Source organism: Talpa occidentalis, unplaced genomic scaffold (assembly GCF_014898055.3).
Source record: "Talpa occidentalis isolate TD23 unplaced genomic scaffold, MPIMG_talOcc4v2.1 talOcc4.3, whole genome shotgun sequence".
NCBI classification, from domain to species: domain Eukaryota; kingdom Metazoa; phylum Chordata; class Mammalia; order Eulipotyphla; family Talpidae; genus Talpa; species Talpa occidentalis.
Genome location: NW_023603184.1, coordinates 59,866,828 through 59,887,855, shown reverse-complemented (window position 1 = coordinate 59,887,855; position 21,028 = coordinate 59,866,828). Strand labels below are relative to the sequence as shown.

Genomic DNA, 21,028 nt, shown 5'->3' with positions numbered 1-21,028 from the left:
AGACAACAAAAGAGAAATGCATATTAGAAAAGCAGATGCAAAATCAAATCCCTCAAAGTCCAGGAAGGCAATCTGAATGAGAGAAGTCACCGGATGGGGAGCATGCCACAATGAAAAGTGTATTGCCTATCTTAAGGGAAAAGACCCAGTGAAACTGGCATTCAGGAAAGTAGGTTCAGTCTTAGTCTGGTCTGTCAATGGAAGCCTTGCTGGAATTATTACCTGTACCTTAAAAGTTAGTGACCAATTCAAATATTTAGCTACTTGGTGGGATGTACAGAAAATATGGAACTAATGTATATGTGTGTAGGCGCACAGGTGTATATGCCTGTGACCGCAGGAAGGAAGATGACAAACCACACGAATCCAAAACAAATGGAGACTTCCAAATCCATTAAGGGTTTTGGGTTTCTGGGAAGCTATCAGTAGTCAGAAGCCTGGGGCACTGACATTGGAGCAAGGGCTGTGGGGGCAGGAAGCCGGAAGGATCTCTAAAGACTAGATCTTTCATCTGTATCAGCTGTGCTAAGATATTTGAGCTTGACCCTTAGGACAATGATGTGAAGTCCTGTGAAGGACTTCAAACAGGAATGGCAGAATCAGAACGTCAAAGTCGTTTGAGCTCCCTGATCCCAAAGGGGACTGATCATACAAACATCAGTGAGAAGGTTGCTGGAGAGATCAGGGGAATGGAAATTGCGCCAAGACTATGCTCTGGGTGTAGAAAGAAGTCTTAAGGGGGCAGAGATTATCTGGGAGAGCAAATCCACAAGAATGGGAAGGGAGGAGTAGGGCTGTGAGTGAGAAAAATAGGGAAGATGAGGGATGACAGTGATTGCCTTTCTGCTGAGGGTTCGAGTTTCACAGAAGACTCACACCTCCAACAATTCACATAGTAGGTAATGTCAGAAGAATGTGAGCACTAACAACCTGACCGTGTGTGAGCACCTGGGAAAGGAACATCTTTTTAGAAATTAATCTCCTTAGTCTCATATTGCCTCTCCATGAAGAAAAGGAGCCTCACCTCTAGTTTGTCTCCTTTATAAAGAATTAAAAGCAGTCAGATGAAAACTGAAATTTAGTTCTTTGTGCAATTTAGTTCAGGGTTCATTGTATCATTGTGTTTTGTCAGCATCTGCGATTGAAATGATCCCTTTTGGGATCCTCCTCCTGGAGCTCTGTAAGTCTCAAACCTCAAGGAGTTCATTTCTTCCAAAGAAACCACCCCAGTCATGTTCTTCTCCATTTATAAACTTGGCGACTAAGTCACATGCAAGAAAATGTGTGATAGATCTTGCATTGTTCACCTCTGCTTGAAGAAAAATGCCACTAACGAGGTCTATGAAGAATTATTCAAATCCACCACAGGGAGTGACTACAAAATAAGAACCAAAAACAAAACAAATCATTTGACTGCATAAATCCTCTCCTCTTTATTCCACACAATATCTAGAAATAAAATAATGGACCTTCCTCTATGATCTGCTAGTGTTTATAATTGATTCATCTTGTGGTTAAAAGAGGATTTACTCACTAAAATTGAAACAGACAGGAGAATGCAGTTTGGGTTTGCCCTCCTGGCTGGCTTGGGTATCACTTATCAGAACTGAAAATACAAAGGAGTTTTATCATTATTTCACAGTAAGAGTCTGGAATGACCCTTTAGGAAATTTTTATCTCAGTTTTTAGACTGTCCTCAGTGACTGCCAAATATCTCCATGGGTCCATGACCTGGTGTGACTCAAGGAGGAAGAGTTCCCTCCCCTACTTGATCCTGTGTGCCCACATTTCTGAGTATTTTCTTGTTCACTATGCCAGGCTGATTGGTTCCAGACATTTTTGGGGTGGACTGCATATTTGTTTATTTAATGTATAGCTTCCTTTCTTGTTTAATGTCTCTATTCAGCCTGAGATAACTCATTTAGCATTCTCATCTCTATCCACCTTGGTAGGAATATATTTTATTATATATGTTATATATTTCATTATCACCAAGAGTTATAAAGGATGCAATTTCAGGACCTAGAAATGAATAATTGAATAAGTTTCAGAAAAATACAGAAAGTAAATGGTAAATGTATCTTGTCATTGATGTTTTCCAACACATTCCTTTCCTCTCCAAGAGTATACCTGGGCATTTCCTCCATTTATCCAGATGTGTGGACTTGGACCCACAGTACTGGCTTTAGAATAAGACTGTTCTTTATGGACAGGTTGGACCTCTGTCTTCTCTGAGAATTAACAGAATTCTCCAATGCCAAATAAATATCTTCTGGTGGCACTTTGCTTAATTTCTTAGCTAGTTGCTTAACACACACATTTTTTTTTTATTATATCGGAGGCATAGGTTAGTAGAATCCTGATTTTTCAGTGGTAATACAACACTGTAGTGCTTTGAACCTATTCTGTTCTAGAATCATTTGCAAGGAGCATGATGAGAATCTCTGAATCCTTCATGATTTAACACTGAGCGGAAAGTTCAGTCATATTTTGTATTCCAGATGCTAATTTGGACTAAGCTATGACCATTAAAAAATATGTATGTCACAGTGAGGGTTCATGAGAAGGGGTAGCTGCGAGTACTGTTTGAGCATGTACATTATTCCAGGGTCTCACCTAAGCCTTATACTCTAATCACATGGAATGAACTATTCGTATTTTACAGATCAAGTAGCTTAGGTGAATCACTAGTCAATATGGCTAATCAAATAGTGCCATGGAGTTTGGAGTCAGTATCGGCCCCTAAAATCTACCTTGTCCCAGTATATTGCACTGTATTACATGATCATTATGAAGCTTTTGCAGCTTTTTAACTCTATGTGCCCAACAACTAGCTTCCAGCTTTGCCCGAAGGAACAGTCCTGTTCTATGCATTTGACTTCTGGCAAATGTCTGCCTTGGATTAACAACGCATCATTTCATTTGCAAGGAATATGACTATTTGAAGTTTCTATCTTAAACATGTTAAGTACAGGATTCTGCACAAGCTATAGTCTTATTTTGTTTATTTTTGGAGAGGAGGTTGGCTTTCCCAACCTGGAAAGACATGTATTTTTTTACAGGCCTTTTGAATTTCTGACTCTCACAGTTAATTTTAATGAAAATTTAACACAGCATAACAGAATAATAATTTATCTCTTACCAACTTTAAAACCGTCAAGCCTATAAAACTGATACTTTTCCCTTTTCTTTTTCACTCCTCAGGGGGAACGTCGTCGAGGCAGAAAGGCTTCCTAGGATGTATACGCTCCTTACATCTGAATGGGCAGAAACTGGACCTGGAGGAGAGGGCAAAGGTCACATCTGGAGTTCGGCCAGGCTGTCCAGGCCACTGCAGCAGTTATGGCAGCACCTGCCACAATGGGGGCAAGTGTGTGGAGAAGCACAGCGGCTACTTCTGTGATTGCACCAACTCCCCGTATGAAGGGCCCTTTTGCAGAAAAGGTACACGTGATGCTTCTGTCTTCCCATGTGCGGTGTAGTGGTGTAGAAGTCATGGTCAGGTCATAGGCGAGCCAGGCCATGAGACAGTCCTCAGGCGGGCATTTCTTGACCCTTGATTTCTCCCTGAGTAGGTATTCCACATATCTCCACATTGTTGCATGCACTTATTATCACCAGGTACACACAAGATCATCTCTCTCCAAGACACTCACTCTCCAGGCGAGCGCTGGCAAAGATGGACTCTCATTTCTCTTGGGTAGATCAGATTCTGAGGATTCATTAATCTTCCCAGTCCAAAATATAATCAAAGAGTCATAGAACCAAGTCTTAGAGGAACCTTAAAAACATGCTAAACAAAGTCATTTTTATAATAGGGAATATATTGCTAAGTTAGTAAAATTAATACTATAAAACTAAAAAAATTTCCCTATTCTATAGGACATGTGAATAGGGTCTGAAGCTTTAAAATCCTACCTTCAAGCTCACATTTAGTTCACCAGGGGCTGAGAATGAAACATAGGGGTCAAAAATCCCTGCCCTTGTGCTTTTATCAATTCATTGTATTGGCAAAAGTTAACCAGGATGGTGCACACAGGACAAAGAGAAATGGCCATGGTGTAAATCTTTAGAGAAATATCAGATGACTCTGCAAGCTAGAATGTCTCATTGTTCAGTGTACTGTGTGTTTTTCTTTTATTTTTTTCTTTTTTTCAAGATTGATTTATTTATGCATACAAGAACTGTGGTACAGGCCAGAAGTGTGGGGGTTGAGGGGGGATTCTCCAGAGACAGAGTGCGGAACAGAACAGGCAGACTGACTGAAATACACTGCTGAGGGGAGCAGAGGGCGAGGCAGGAGAGGTCTGCTACACCATGTGGGCAGCTCCCTGGCCGGGGATCAAACTCATGCTGCAGTGACTGCAGATTGCTTCGTAGGTTGCATCTTAACCCCTTGTGCCACCAGGGAGGCCCTCTTTCCTTTTTTTGTGTTTTACTCTACCACTTGCAAGTAGTATTGCTTTATGAAGTAATTAACTCTCCTGAATCTCAGTTTTATTAACCGTAAATGGGAAAAACAAGGGTTCAGTATATTTTTTTCTTCCCATCCACCCATGCCCATACCCCATCTCTTCCATGCCCCATCCCCTCCACCCTGTTCCCTATGCCCTCTGTTTACCATTATCTTCTTTATTTTACCAAGTTCAAACTTTTGTTTCTTTTATTGTTTGCAATTAATTTTTTTTGTATTTATATTATACAGATAAGTGAAACCATTTGACTGTCTTTCACATTTTGGATGATTTCACTCAACATAATCACTTCAAGTTCTATCCAGTCTGTGTCAGATGTCTGGAGAAGGACAAAAGATTTGGTTTACTATTATCAGACATTTTAACTTTATGTTACTGATGAGAAAAAAAAAATGTTTGTTACCAAATAATGTAAATAATATTTCAAAGGATACATTTAAACTATTAAAATAAAATATTTTAATCACTTTGAAACAGCATTTACACACAAACAATGATGGCAATTATAGAGAATTATTGTCAACTAATTAAAATACATTTCCCAAGGCCCGCTTTTGAACAATGCTCTCTGCAGTCCAACTTGAACTTAAAAATTATAGATGATAGGGAACAACCAGTGTTGTCTTTGAAGAACTCTATAATTTAAACTCTGCTCATTTACATCAGTCTTCTTCCCAATTACTTTGAATAACTTGCTTATTATTGCTGGAACCATCATGTTCCTTGTGAGAAAAATAATGATACAAATTTTAGGAGCAACTATGTGTTAGGCCCTGCCTGGGAGCTTGAAATAAAGCAGATCCCATCCCAGTAGGGTTGCAATGTGAACTAAGATAACTAAAGTGCTGCTAAATTTTTCACCCTGCAAGAAATCGGAAACAATGGGCTTTCCTGGTGGGCACAGGGATTAAGTCTCAGCACTATGAAGCAATTGACAGCCTCTGCAGCATGAGTTCGATCTCCAGTCAGGGAGCTAACCCGCATGGCGCAGCAGTCCTCTCCTGTCTCCCCGCTGCTCCCCTCAGCAGTGTATTTCAGGGAATCTGCCTGTTCTGCTCCCCACTCTGTCTCTGGTGAATCCCCCCTCCCCTACCCCCATACTTTTGGCCTTGCATGCATAAATAAACAAAATAAATCTTTTTTTAAAAATCTGAAAAAATTCCCCTGGAAAATTGGAATATCACCCATAGACTGATCTAGAAAAAATGTAAATACAGGAAATATTACCTGTTTCAGTCACTACAGTACACAAGCATTTTTTTTACAGGATCAATACCCATGTCTACAGTGGAGGGGAAAAAAAGAACAGTAGAAATGTTCTTTGCATTTCCACAGGGACATTATTCAAACATTTCATAGTTCGTATTATTCTAAATTTAGACTATTTTTTCAATGGCTTCTTTCTCGGAAACAGTTCCTATTAATTGCTCTGTGTCCTGCCACTGTGTTTTTGATTGCATATACTGAAAATTTCCTTTGCTCTCTCTCCACTTTTTATTTTGATCTAACGGAGAATTACACATATATGTGTTTAGACTTTTCAGCCTGTTTTTCATTTCACTGTTTACAAACTTTCCCCCATTCTCATAATTCTAAGGAAATGACTCCCTTTAATATTCAGCAATTGCACAATATGTAATGTAAGTTTTTTTCATCTGCTTTATATATATTATTTTTTTGAGGAAACGTTAGTTGATGAGCTTGTAACCAAGCCTTTTAGCTGTACCAAATGTTTCCAGGAGATGTGGCTTGGAACTGAAATGGGAGTAATAAGATAAAAGACGATTCTAAGCAAAGGTGTTCTCTATTGAGGTATCTTCGGTACTAACAATATGGCAGGTGGATTTAACATGTAAATCTTGGAAATATCTGGAGTGGAATAAGGGACAATTCCTATTACCAATGCCTGAGCCCGAATCATGTTGCACTGATGACTTTCTGTTTCTGAAACGCCTTCTTTTACAACCTGGACAGACTTCTAAAAAATATGTTAAATCTCTAAAACAAATGGCCCCAAATGATTACATTTATATGGAATCTTTAGAGTAAGCAAATCTTTAGTCACCAAAGTAGATTTGTGACTTCCAGGGACTGGGGGCAAAAGTGAGTTTGGAATAGTTGAGCATGAATATGAGCTTTCTGAAATTAGATAGTGGTGAAAGCTGTACAACTTTGTTAGTATGTTAAAAAACAAACAAACACAGAATTAGGCCTCCCTGGTGGCACAGGCGGGTGAGCACCACACTGTGAAGCTGTCCGCAGCCTCTGCAGTGTGGGTTCGATCCCAGCTGGCCAGGAAGACATCTACATGGCACAGCAGACCTCTCCTGTCTCACCCGCTGCTCCCCTCGGCAGTATATTTCTTCAGTCTGCCTCTTCCATTCCCTGCTCTGTCTCTGGTGAATCCTGTCACTCTCCCACACATCTAGCCTATACCCCGGTTCTTGTATAAAAATAAATAAATCTTAAAAACAAAAACAAAAACACAGAGTTGCATATTTTAAAAGTTGGTAGGCTTTTATGGTTAAAATTGCATGTTGATAAGGGCTTGCCCTAGTGGCGCAGGCAGTTGAGCACCGCACTGTGAAGCTGTCCACAGCCTCTGGAGCACCGGTTCAATCCCGGCCTGCCCGCGAGGGTCTCACATGACATGGCAGACCTCTCCTGTCTCTCCTGCTGCTCCCCTCAGCAATGTATTTCCGTCAGGCTGCCAGTTCTGTTCCCTGCTCTGTCTCTGGTGGATCCTCTCACTCGCCACACCTCTGGCCTCTACCCCAGTACTTGTATAAATAAATAAAAATAAATCTTAAAAACAAAAAAAAAAAAACAAAGCAGTTTAGCATAACTTAAAAAAATTGCATGTTGATAATAAAAAAATAATCATACAAAATAAAAATGACATATTTGAATTCTGCTGCCGCATCCATGTAGAGAATGAAGTAGGGTCACAGAGGGAAAAAGGAAATCAAAAGGATTTTGGATGGCTCTCCAACCCTGACATTTATTGGCAAGTCACTAAACCTCTGTGAACTTCAATGTTCTCTTATGTTAAATTCAGGTATTGATATCTTTTCCACTTGACTGGGGATAAGGAATACATGTTATAGTTGGTAATTACTACCTAATTTTATGATTAATATTTCTTTGTGCCATGGAGACATCCAACTCTGAGAATTATTGTCTCTGTCACTCACACATCACACCCTAGGCTACCTTCAACTGGGTCTACTTTTTCTTTAAATGTGTGTCTTGTCTTCTCAGAATCTGTTCAGTACAGTTGCCTCCACTATCTGAGATGCTCAAGAGATGTTGCTAATATAGGTGTGTGGCCTGCATAGCCTGAAGGTCATTAAGAATCACCTTCAGGGCCTCCCCTGGTGGCACAGTGGTTGAGCGCTGGGCTGCGAAGCTGCCTGCAGCCTCTGCAGCGCTGGTTCGATCCCCGGCCACCGGTGAGGGTCCCACATGGCACACAGACCTCTCCTGCCTCCCGCTGCTCCCCTCAGCAGTGTACTTCAGTCCTTCTGCCTGTTCTGCTCCCCGCTCTAGCTCTGGTGAATTCTCTCACCCTCCCGCGCTTCTGACTGTACCCAGTGCTTGTATAAATAAATAAATAAATAAATCTTAAAAAAAAAAAAAGAATCACCTTCACGTAAAAGTTTCTCTTACATTTACCTAAAGGTTTTAGATGTTCAAACAATTCAATCAGAGAGTTTAAATATGAGCAGAGTGCTTAAAATCTTAGATTATAAAACATAAGAAACCAAGACTAGTAGAATCCAAGTGTTGCTAAATTTCAATTTATGTTGAAATGGACAATATCTAAAAAGAATAAAAGCAATTTGGACTGGAACCAGGATAGAAGGGAGGACAAAAATCTGGTAAGACATTTCTAATCTAAAAATGTTGTTTGTTTAATTTCCTTTTTTAAGTGTAAAGGAAAAAGTAATAATATATTATATATTATGTATTTTATATATATACATGTATCCACATCTAGTATGCTATTCATACTAGAATGTCCTGAATTATACTTACATTTGAACACATATTCATGAACATCAAATAGCGATCATTTTTCTTTTAACTAGGAGATAGTAGCTCAAAATTCAGGCCAAATGTCCCCAAGGAAACTTACTAAAGGAAGGTACTTAGATCAAACTGATGATTAACCGGAATCCTCACTGTCACATGTCTCTGCTGCATATCTTTGTAATCAGGAGCACTGATGTTGTAACCTGAATGATAAATGCAAAACACTTTCTCTGAACCTTTAGTAAAAATGAACCGGTATTCCCAATCTGCTAAGCAGTATGTATAAATATGCACGTTTAATTTTTTGGCACCATTACAGGTTGTTAAGGAATTTTGACAAAGGTAGAACACATTTGCAATAGAATTAGGAAGTAAAAAGCCAGGTTTGATTATGTTCTAGATACCACCAACTCAATCAGAGAATTTCATGGGGATTTCAGAAAATTCCACATATCATTCAGGAAAGAGAGAAATTAATCATGCAAATATGGTTTCATGTTGATTGTGCTGTTTTCAGGACAGAGGTTTGCTATGCTAGGAACCTTTCTTCCATCTTCCGTTATCAGAGATAAAATTGAAAATTAAGAACAGTCTTAATTGAAAGTAGAGAATATCTCCACATTTGGATGGGTGTGCAGATATATTTTATGAAGAAAAATAAATATATAAACATGCAAATGATAGATATAAATGCATATTTAAATAATATATACATATATTAAAAAAAATAGAACCAGTGAAAGCTAGTCTAGGGGGTGATGCCTGAGTGACAGAGACAGTGATTCCCAGAGTTGGCTGTCTCCATACTACAAAGGAATATTAATATATATATTTATTTATTTATTTATTTATATGCCTTTTACATCATTCTTCATTTTTGTGCATTTTCTCCTCTCAGGTGTAGTCCCCACAAAATTCCCACCACCAGTATTACCCACGAACCATCACCATGGTCCCTTGTGCTCTTCCCTCCCTGTCTTGATCCCTTTCCCGCCCTCCCCTGCAATTTTTTTAATTTATTATAGTTATTTTCCTTATCCTTTATTTGGTTTCCCTATTTCCTCCTATAAGTGAAACCATCTGATATTTTCTTTTTCTTTCTGGCTTATTTCACTGAGCATGATCCCTTCCAGCTCCATCTATGTTGCTGCAAATGGCATGAGTTTATCTTTTTTGATTGCTGAGTAATATAAAGGAATATTAGTCTTAAAGTTAGGTAGTAATGACTGACTATAACATATATTCCTTATCCTCAGTTCACTAGGAAAGATATTAATACCTAACCTTAACATAAGAGAACGTTGAAGTAACATAAAAGAACATTAAAGTGAAATAAGTTCAGGTTAAAGATTCTCCTAACATGGACAGTCTATGGGGTCAAACTTTGTAGCTACCTCTTACATGCTTTGCACACATCATGTCATTTATCTACACAGAAACACTGTTGAGGTAAATTTTCCCTTCACCAGATGAGAAAACAAGACTCTCCACAGGACTGACTATCTTTCCTGGAATCACAAAACTAGAATGAAATCCAGTGAGGCTTCAGATCAGTGCTGCAGCCAAAACTTGTGTGAGTTCCCCACAGTAAAATGATAACTGTTGCAGTGAGAGCAGCATGGAAGGAGTGTTGTGTGATTTGCAGGCTCTTGCTAGTCAGTTTGTAGATGGTACATTCCCCACGCAGGCGGCGAAACTGTGGCCAATGCACTGTGCTACAGGAACCGTTTCCATAGGAAAACCTATTTGTTTAACTCTTTTTTTAAAAAAAGATTTTTTTTTTTTATTTAAACAAGAGCTGGGGTACAGGCCAAATGCACGGGAGGATGAGAGGATTCACCAAAGACAGAGAGGGGAGCAGAACAGGCAGACTGATGAAATATAATGCTGAGGGGAGCAGCTGGTGAGACAGGAGAGGTCTGCTGCGCCATGTGGGATTCTCTCTGGCCGACCAGGAATTGAACCCGCACTGCAGATGCTGCGGACAGCTTCACAGCCCTGCGCTCAACCACCTGCACCACTGGGGAGGCCCTCTTGAACACTTTGATATGTTTTTTGGGGGCAAAATTGAATACCAATTCCTAAAAATTTAAAAAAAAATGAGTATAGGGATTGGATATTACTGGCTTTTCTATTGTACTCACAGATTCCTTTTCTTCTGCCTCCATAGGCCTCACACTTCACACAGCCCCATAGAGAACACTGCTGCCTGCCCTACAATTTGTTGTTTGTTTGTTTTTTTAAGTGAAGTCACATCGCATGAGGACATTATGTAATTTTCAGGTGTGCGTCGTTGAGAATCGACATGTGTCTATACCACATTAAGTTTACCACCAAATAGCTCATTCTCAATTACGGACTTGAGATGATCTCAGTGAAATTTCTCTAAGTTATGCTGGAGGCATGGAGACTTCATCTTTTCTTTTCAAGAAATCAGCCTGGCATGTGGTAGTAATTCTGCAAATGTATGCTAGGCTGGACTTAAATGTCACAATGCAAATCCAAGCTCTTTTCAAGCTATGCAATTTTGTTCAAGGTGCATAACCTCTGCAATCCCCATCTCTCATTTGTAAACAAGATGAATGACTTCTGCCACTTCAGAATTAATGTGGGAAGCCTATTATGCGATTCGTGTAAAAACCCAAACATAGTACTTGTCACAGAGGAAATAATAAACCGACAGTTTTGCTACCCTAAACAATTGACTAAATGTTGACTAAATGTTTCAGTGTGTTCTTTATCTCTTATGTTTTTCAGAGGTTTCTGCTGTTTTTGAGGCTGGCACTTCAGTTACTTACATGTTTCAAGAACCCTACCCAGTGACCAAGAATGTAAGCTTCTCATCCTCAGCAATTTATGCAGATACGTCTCTATCCAAGGAAAACATCGCATTTAGCTTTGTGACAGCCCAGGCACCCAGTCTCCTGCTCTATATCAATTCTTCTTCTCAGGACTCCCTGGCTGTTCTGCTCTGCAAGAATGGTAAGTGTCGATGGCATGAAACTTGGTGAAATGCCATCCTGGGCTGGAGCTCAGAACATGCCTTGCAGAACTTTGCATGAATTCAGCCTAAATTTGGTTCCACCTGGGCGGTTTATGTCCAGTAGCCAACCAAACCCTTGATTGTATTTCACATTTAGGAGTTGCAGTTGGTATTCAGACCCAGTGTCAAGTCATTGCTGATATCTTAAGTGCAGTGCTTTTAATTTACTTCAACTGTGTAGCAATAATTCCTTATTATTTATTCTGTGATGGGATACATTAAGTGTGTAGGAGAAGATTACAAACTATCTGAATTTCAGAAGGATACTCATCACATAGATGGTGTCGTCTTTGCTGTAGCCTCCTTTTCTGGGGGCAACTAGAACAAGTACCATAAATGCAGACTATATTAATAGACTCTGATTGTCTAGGTTTTGAAGAAATATATGCTATTCATAATCTTTTGGAATATGGAACTTTATTCTGAAGCTCAAATGTTGAAAAAAATTAGATAAGATGTAATCTGCAAAGATTAGAGTGATTAAGGGGCAGGAACTCACTTCAGATAAGGGATGTTGAAAGACATCTGTTTTGATATCAGACAATGTTAGGTTTTCTTCCTACATGACTTATTTTCACCAGGCAATATTGAGGACCCTTGATATATTCATGGAAAAGATCACTATGAGATCAGAATCCTAGGAGAAGGAACAATTGTTAGAAGCTAAGAGGGCAAAGATGTGGACATCTCTGTAGCTTTGATGAAGAAAAAGTGAGACCAAGTATGATCAAGAATGTCTTTCTCCTCTTGTAGTTTTCTGATGTAATGAGATGAGCCCAGGCTTTAGAACCATCTTAAACAGGTAGAATGTGGTGGGATTTAGAAGAAAGGACACCTAGAGTATGCAACAAACTCTGTATTCCCTCTAGACTTTAGATCCAGATTCTCGCAAATTGTCTTGTTTTCCCTTACTCTGTATGTATTCTTTGCTTCATCTGGTGGTGGTTGTGTTTTTGTTTTTTGGGTTTTTTTTTTTATCATTTATGGCATTGAAAATAAAGAATGATGAGGAGATCTACATCAAGGATCAAAACTAGTAGGTGTGTGGATTGAATCAGGACTGAATTATAATATTATAAAAATGGCCAACTGGCCAACTGGTCAATGGAAGAATGACTGAGTGAGCTCATGTTAGTTGCTTCTCTGTGCTGGCAGGAAATGTCCATGATCCTAAATCAATGACTCATTCATCACTGACTACTAAGATAAGAGTTCCCTAGAGCAATGGTGTGGGGTGTGTGTGTGTGTGAGAGAGAGAGAGAGAGAAAGAGAGAGAAAGAGAAAGGGTTGGGGGGAGGCAGACAGGGAGGGAGGGAGAGATAGAAAGAGAGAGTCTGAGGGTGAGGGCGAGAGTCATTCTATTACTAATTATGGCTTCTGCTACCATTTCCTTTAAATTAGACCAAGCAGAAAGGCCTGCACTTTTACATTTACACTGAAATCTAAGTTTAAAACATTTTAACAAATAGACAAGGCATGAGTTCCCTGCATTTAGCGAGGGTTAAAAAAATGCAAATGCCTATGGGGTCATGTAGAGATTTCAATGAAGTGAGGCTTCAGAGTATAAGAAAATAGGGGCTAGGGCAGAATTCTAGAATGGCTTCCAAGATAAATTAATTCAATTTATTGAAAACTCCACATGCTTCCAAAAATAAATAGCATTCTCAGATTAGCCCTTATGGTTAAGAATACAGAGTATGCTCCCATGTTCTAACAGGGGAACTTGAATCCCAGCTCAGATCCTAAGAAGATACAGAATTTAAACAAATCATTTAATATAATTATGCTTTAATTTCTACAACTATAAAATTCTTCATATATTAATAATATCAATTACACAGGGTTGCTGAGAGGATTAAATGTTGTGTACATTAGTAAGAATAGTGCTTGGTATGCAGTCTATAGAGTAAATCATATATACAGAGCATATAGAATATATAGGTCTATTGAGTACACTCTGTATGCCCTAGGTATATAGAGCAATATATATTAAATCTGATATAATTATTCCTGTTGTGCCTTATCCATATTCATAGAGTGTAACTGTATAGGATGAACGGGCTGTGGAACCATATCAAAAAGATGCTTTGGAGAAATATTGAATCTCAGGGCTTTGTCCCCATTCTACACTAGTCCAATCATATCATAGCCTGATGATCTAGTACAGGGGAAATATTTCTGGTTTCCTTTTATCTGACCTTTTGCTTTGTTTTTCTATATACCACATATAAATGAAATCATGCAGTATGTGTCTTTTTTCTTCTGTCTTCTTCTGTTTTGCATTATCTCCTCCAGTTACATCCATGTTGTCACAAATGATGAATTAATCTTTTTATTTTTTATTTATTTTTTTTGCAGAGTAGTGTTCCATTGTGTGTATAAACCACTTTTTTCTAATCCACGCCTCTTTCTTTGGGTATTTGGGTTTTTCCCATAAGTTGACTATTATAAAGAGAGCTGAAATTAACACAGGAGTGCATATATCCCTCTGAATTAATGTTTTTTTGTGTTATTTGGGTAGATGACTACGAGTGGAGTTGCTGGATCATATAGTAGATCTATTTTTATTATTTTGAGACCCCTCTACATTCCCACCAGCACCTGTTGTTTCTGGTCTTTTTTGATATGGGTCATTCCTATGGATATGAGATGGTTTTTCATAAGGTTTTGATTTGCATTCCCCAGTGATAAATGTTGAAGAGAATTTTTTTCATGTGTTTGATGGCCATATGCTTGTCTTCTTTGGAGAAATGTCTATTTACCATGAAGCCAATGTTACAGATGTTTTGCCTATGGCTTTGTGAACATTATATGGTTTTGGGTCTTACATCTATGTCTATAATCCATTTTGAGTAAATTTTTGTATAAGGTATGAGATGGATATCTAGTTTCAGTTGTTTGCATCTGACTGTCTAGTTTTCTAACACCATTTGTTGGAGATATTCTCCATCTCCAAAGTATACTGTTGACTCTTTTGTGATAGAATAAGTGTCCATATATGTGTGGAATTATTTCTTGGCTCTCCATTCTTATCCATTGGTCTATATGTGTTTTTGTTCCAGTACCAAACTGTTTAGATTATTACAGCTTTGTGGCATAGTTGGAAGTCTGAAAGTATGATACTACAACTCTTGCTGATTTGGTCAGAATTGTTTTGGCTATTTGGGATCTTTTGTGGTTTCATATGAATTGCAGTCATGTTTATTTTGGTATCTTTGAATAATGCTATTGGAGACTTAATAAGGATTGCATTGAATATAGCTTTGGGTAGTGTGGCTATTTTAACAATATTATAGATATTTTAAAATGATTTTTACAAAATAATTTTATAAGAAGCAGTTGTATTTATATGTACAATAAATAATTTAGAAGAGAAAGAAAGCAAGAAAGCAATCCTAGTCACAATTACAATAAAAAGAATTAAATGCCTAGTAGTGAACTTAACAAAGGAGATGAAGACCTCTGAATTTCTTTCCAAGTCTTATATTTTGAGATTTTGTTTTCTAGTGTAGTATTACATTTATATTTCATTTTCCAAGAGACTCTTTGCAGACTTTGAAATGCTTCTATGAGGAACTACGTTGTAAAGAGCTAGGGATATTTCTAATGTGATGTTGGTATATTTCAGTGAAAAAAAATCTTTGAAAATATAAATGGAAATTAAGAATACTTGTAGAATGAAAAAGAAATTAGGATAGAAAATAATAGTTAACTGAAGAAAATTTTCCTCTTGAAGGGTTTCATAATAAGATTGATGCACACCTCTCTGAGATGAAGTTAAGAGGCTTCTGTTAGTAGAGGTTTCTTGACCTTCTTTTGATTTAATATACCTTTGGGAATATAGTAAAAATTATGAGAGGGTCACTCTTAAATGGAGTTCTTTTTGTTCTCCAGAAAAAAGAAAATACCCATAACCATGCCATACACAGTGACTCGAATTTCAGCTCTCTGGGGTAAGAAACCAGGGGTGGAGACAGATGAAGGGAATGTGTAAATACTGAACAGCAGCTTTGGCTTGCAAATATATTCAATATGAATGTCTAGGCCAGAGGCAAGAAGAACAATGTGACTCAAAGCAGCTCGTGTGTGCCTCGTCCTAGCAGGCATTTGATCTGGCAGGCTTAGAATTCTCCTTTGCCCTTTGTCATTTTTCTTGAATTTTCTCCAGCAGAGACTTATTCAGGTTAAGCTACTGCTGTCTTTTCCAAAACAAGTCCTTCTTCCTAAATGAAGAAAATCATTTTAATTTCTGGGATGGAAGAATGGAGGCAGAAAGGGAGGCTTTGGGGTTCAGGAAGTCCTCAGGAATGAGAATGTGGTTGTGATTCCCTGTCTGGGGCTTTGGGAGACTGGGCCTTCTCAAAGAGATGGCAATTGGAGGAAAAGAGCATTGAAAGGAGGAGACAAGAACATTCTGAAAATACACAAGACTCACAGCATTTTATCAAGTGACCACTTTGCCTTCTCCTTAGTACTAGGGATTTCAAACTCAAACTCCTTTGAGTTTGTCATTGGATAAATATTTCTGGATTATCTACCATGTGATGGACACTGATTTCATGGACTAGTGAGGAAAACCTATGCAGAACCCTGATTTGCTTTTAAGAAATCTAGTCTAGGGACAGAAACATAAATAAAAGTGACAGTGTGTCATACATGTTAGAATAGAGTCTCTCCCAGGCCGAGTGAAACACATAAGGAAGGAGTGGCTCATTCTTTCTGAGATGGTAGGTCAGATAGGGCTTCATGGACACAGTGACCATTAGTTGGGTCCTAAAAGATAATTCAGTGTTATTCTGAGAGATATTACATGTTTTTTAAAATGAAGTAAGATGTTCCCGTGATCAATCCTCTTTTTTGCCATCTTATTTCCATTGCATATGAAATATATATTTTTCCCAGTCAATTCTTCTTGCTCCTCTTCATCATCTGTCCTCCTTGACTCCTTGATGGTAGAAGTGAAATTAAAAAAAAAAAAAAAGAAGAAGCATATGTACTAATTCTACAGCCATCAAGCAACAGTGAAATCATTAGGCACAAAATCCAAGCAGGGCCCCCAGGTCACCTTCCCGTGGTGGCTGTTCAGCTGCCCTCCAGCACCAAATGGTTCATCTGACATTGCTTCAGCATTTCCCTTTTATCAATCTTTTTTTTTTTTTTTTAACATATACACTCATAAGATGCACTGTCTGCATTTGTGATTACACACACCTTGGAGGGAATAATGATGAACCCAGGCACTTTATAATTCCAACAGACTGACTCACGGGAGGCAGGGTAAGGAGGAATCCAGAGGGGAAGTATCATCTTCAAAGTGCAAACCTTGACAGCTGCTAGCGAGGGCTGGGTTGACCCCAGAACATGCCCATCCGGCTGCTCTCTCTCAGAAGACCTTCAAAGCTTAATGCTGCCTCCTGCCACCACTTCTCTGACACCGGCACATTCTTGAGTGCCTCAGAGTTGCAGGAATCTTAATAAACAGCCCAAAGAAAATGTCTCAGGGTACTTGTGTCCTGGGCCTTACCAAGTGTTGACCACTACATTCTCTGCTTCTGTCACACAACGCTTACTGCCTTTGAATTTAAAATTCCCCAAAATATTTGGATATCTCCTGGACCTTGCTTTGGTTGATTTCTTTCCAATATTTCTGGGTTTTCCAATAATCTCTTCCTGGGAGATACAGGGATCTACTGCTTTCCATCCTCCATTTCATAGGTGGTTATGACATTTGGGCAGGAACAAATGGTCTCTCCAGGACTACACTGTGAGTCCACGGTGCCAAGGGTGGGCCTGAGTGGAGAAGTGGAGGAGTGATGAATAATCTGGATCTGACAATCTTTCATGTTTCATTTCTCTTTGTTGTAATGGATTCCTTGTCTTATGCTGTGCTCACAGTTCCTTGAAGATTTCTATGGAGTGAATTGTCTCCCACTAAAATTCATACATTAACCCCTGACTGCTGGTGTGACTGTATTTATAGTAAGGGAAAAATTAAGGTTAAATGAGGTTACAAGAGGAAACTGAATCTGATTGGGTGAGTGTCCTTGTGCTCTCAATGTCTGTCTGTCTGTCTCTCTGTCTCACAACACAGTGAGAAAGTAGCTATCTGCAAGTAAGAAGGAGAGTCCTCAATAGAGACTAAATTGCCCGGCACTTTCATCATGCTGGCCTCCAGGAAAGTGAGAAAATTAATTCTGTTGTTTGAGCTATTTAGTCTATTGTGTTCTTATAGCAGCTCAATCAGACTTGGACAAAGATCAAGGGAGATAATGCAAGTAGATGTGCTTTGTAGACTGAAAAGTACTAAACACATCGTATTGCCTCATTGATAATAATAATAACATGAATTCTCTGCACGCTTGGATGCTGAAAGCATGAATGTAAGGACCAGGATTTGGGACCAGTTATATAAAATTGAATACACAGAAAACATGAAAATTGTCTGCTGCTGGGAGGCAGAGCAAACACCTAATAGCTGGGACTGAACTCTAAGAAGGGAGAGAGTTAGGACAGCTGTGCATTGGCTGTCACTCCTCGTGGGCAGCACTGGTACACAAAAGCAGGAAAAGGAAAACTTTTTTATTTTTTAAATATTTATTCATTTATGCATCTAAGAACTGGGGGACAAGCCAGAGATTTGGGGAGGGGGAAGTAAGAGAATTCTCCAGAGAGAATGGCGACCAAAACAGGAAGACTAACTGAAATACACTGCTGAAGGCGAGACAGGAGAGGTCTGCCGCACCATGTGGGTAGTTCCCTGGCTGGGGATTGAACTCGTGCTGCAGATAGCTTCACAGTGCTGTGCTTAACCCCTTGTGCCACCAGGGTCCCCGGAAAAGGAAAACCTTTAAGAATGTCTTTCTCGAATATTCTTTGAAACAGACCTTTGGGAAACTTGTCTTGATGTTTCTAAGGGAGAGGGAGCATGTGTGAGACACCAATGGAGAGCTCTGCTCACTGCCAGGCCAGGTGGGGCAAAATACTCTGGGGGGCATCATCCAATGGCTGGGAAACTCCCTCCTGCACCCCAACCACTCTGACTATGGATGTGCCAGCATCAGAGAAAACAAAATCAGGGAAGAGAAATTACTGGGTCAGTGATCTAAGTCCCTGGTGATGAGCAGAAATCAAAGACTAGTGTGGAAATAAGTTTTACAAAAATAACAAACTTCGCAAACACCTATTCAATTCAATACCTTCTGCACTTGTCTGCTCGCTACCGTAACAAAAATGCCCCAAACTGGATGACTTAATCTAGAAAAATCTCTTTTCTCATATTCTGAAGACAACAAGTCTGGGATCAGTGTGCCAGCATGACCAGTGTCCCAAGAGAGCTCTTCCCCAGGGCTGGGGGAAGGGAGAGGGGGAAGGAGACAGACAGACAGACAGGACTCACCCTCTGATATCTATTTTGAAAAGGACACTAATTCTCTTAGATCAGAGACACACCTTGTGACCTCATTTAACCATAATTACTTCCTTAGAGTTCTCATGCCCAAATATAGCTACACCAGAGTGTTAGTATTTGAAGGTAGGAATTTGAGGGGCTCACAAACATTCATTCGATGCACCCACCATGTGCTAGTGCTCTCTTGTGTGTTCAGAATGGAAAAAATGAGTATGATGTGGTTGGCTTCAGGCAGATTTCTGAGGTTAAGTTCCATATACAGACCATCTTTGTAATGTCAGCATCTAGTAGCATATCCAGAACCTGGTTGGCCTTAGAGTAGTCTTAGATTGAGTGAAGTATTTTGAGTGATGTAGAAGAAGATGATATAAACCTTGAAAGTGTGGGAATCCCTGAAAGATCCTAGAGAAAACTTTATAGGGTCACAGTGGGGCCCCTTTGGGGAAAGAGGAGAGCTCCTGTCAGTGCCTCAGTAATGACTTAGTGTAGACAAGCATGGATATATAATAATTGAGTTTTAATCTTTTTTTTAAAGATTTATTTTTTGCATACAAGAACTGGGGCACAGGCCAGAGGTGCAATGGGTGAGAGAATTCACCAGAGACAGAGTGGGGAACAGAACAGGCAGATCGACAGAAATACACTGCTGAGGGGAGCAGTGGGCGAGTCAGGAGAGGTCTGCTGACTAGGCCCGGGGATCGAACTCGTGCTGCAGTGGCTGCAGACAGCTTCATAGGTTACGTCTTAACCTCTTGCACCACCAGGGAGTTTTAATCTTTTTAATGCTGTTCTTCCTGATGTTCCATTCTGTCATGTGTAATTAGGTATCAGCAGCAGGGTTCTTTGGGTGGTGCAGTTCTGTGGAACTGGACTTCCTTGGCTGTTTTTGAGGACCTTAGAAATCTTCACAGTTTGCACTTTCTCCATTTAAATAAGTCTTCAGAATTTTCCAATAATCAAGTAACTTTGTTTTTTCAACAAGGGTGGTTGATTACAACTGTAGTGTGAGAATCAAGGGAGTTATTATCTACTCTTGTGCTTTTCTGTTTGTTAAAGGACAAAAGGCATTTGTGAAGTGTCATGGTTTCTTCATCTGTAAATTTGGGATAATTGCAGTGGTCAAGGGTCTCCAGGCAGTGTTGTTGGGGATTAACGAGATCCTATTTGTAAAGGGTTTGCAGTAAGTCAGATGAAAGATGTGGAATGAATTCAAACAAGGGTTATTACAAAACAAGTCAAAGAGCTGGCCAGTTATTGAGTCACATACTTTTTTTTTAAGCCAGAGGTGGTGAGAATGGGGCACAAAATGTTTAGCTTTTGGACTAGAACTCTAATTAGAGGCTTAAGGATTACAAAAGTACTTGGAGTCTTTGTGAAGAAAGGTTTGCTCAAAGAAAAGACATGTTTTTATTCTTCTTAAACCACTTGACCTGTAAATACTTATACCTTGAGATGTGAAACAAATCAGCAGAAGGTGCAAGCTTGGGGCTTATTCAGTTCTCTGTGCAGTTAATTACCTTTTGTGCAGCAAGAAGGTCTTGGATTATCATTATTTCTCTAAATTTGAAGTTATTGAAGATGTGTTTTCACATTAATAAATAGCTTGACCTCTTGATGCTTAGAAATGAGAAGCCTGGAAATTGAAGACACCCTTCCACCCCCATTGTAAAAATTTGGTGGAAACATGGCCGATAGGTTTTCAACCTGATGAGTTTAGTTCTGATTTCTACCACCACCCACTTGAGCCCTCCCTTGATCCCCAGCTAGAAAACAGTTATAAGCAGCATCTAATACTTGTAAAGTGCTTCAAGTGTGCAAAAGGGAAGATTTAGCAATTGTATATATAAATTCATTTCTTTCTAACACAATGGCTATGGATTTAGTAAAAATGATTCCCATTTTGAAAATGAGGAAACAGGCATGGAAAGGTTACTGTGCTTTGTTTATAGAACTCTTTATAAAAGATAGGTCAGACAGAAATGATGGGGCAGATATGAGGGCTGGGACAACCCCACTGGAGTATGTAGAAATACATTAAAATAAAAGAGGTTGTGAGATATCTCATTA

The 21,028-nt window shown here is 39.2% G+C and overlaps 1 protein-coding gene across 3 annotated transcripts in view; it reads left to right on the top strand.

The window, feature by feature from the left end:
* CNTNAP5 (contactin associated protein family member 5) overlaps positions 1 to 21,028 on the top strand; it is an 831,834-nt gene that overhangs the window by 716,151 nt on the left and 94,655 nt on the right. For all 3 annotated transcript variants that reach the window (XM_054699622.1, XM_037523193.2, XM_054699623.1), the window contains 2 exons: positions 3,205 to 3,444; positions 11,268 to 11,492. In XM_054699622.1, the coding sequence (XP_054555597.1) occupies positions 3,205 to 3,444; positions 11,268 to 11,492 (465 nt within the window). The remainder of the gene's footprint in view (positions 1 to 3,204; positions 3,445 to 11,267; positions 11,493 to 21,028) is intronic.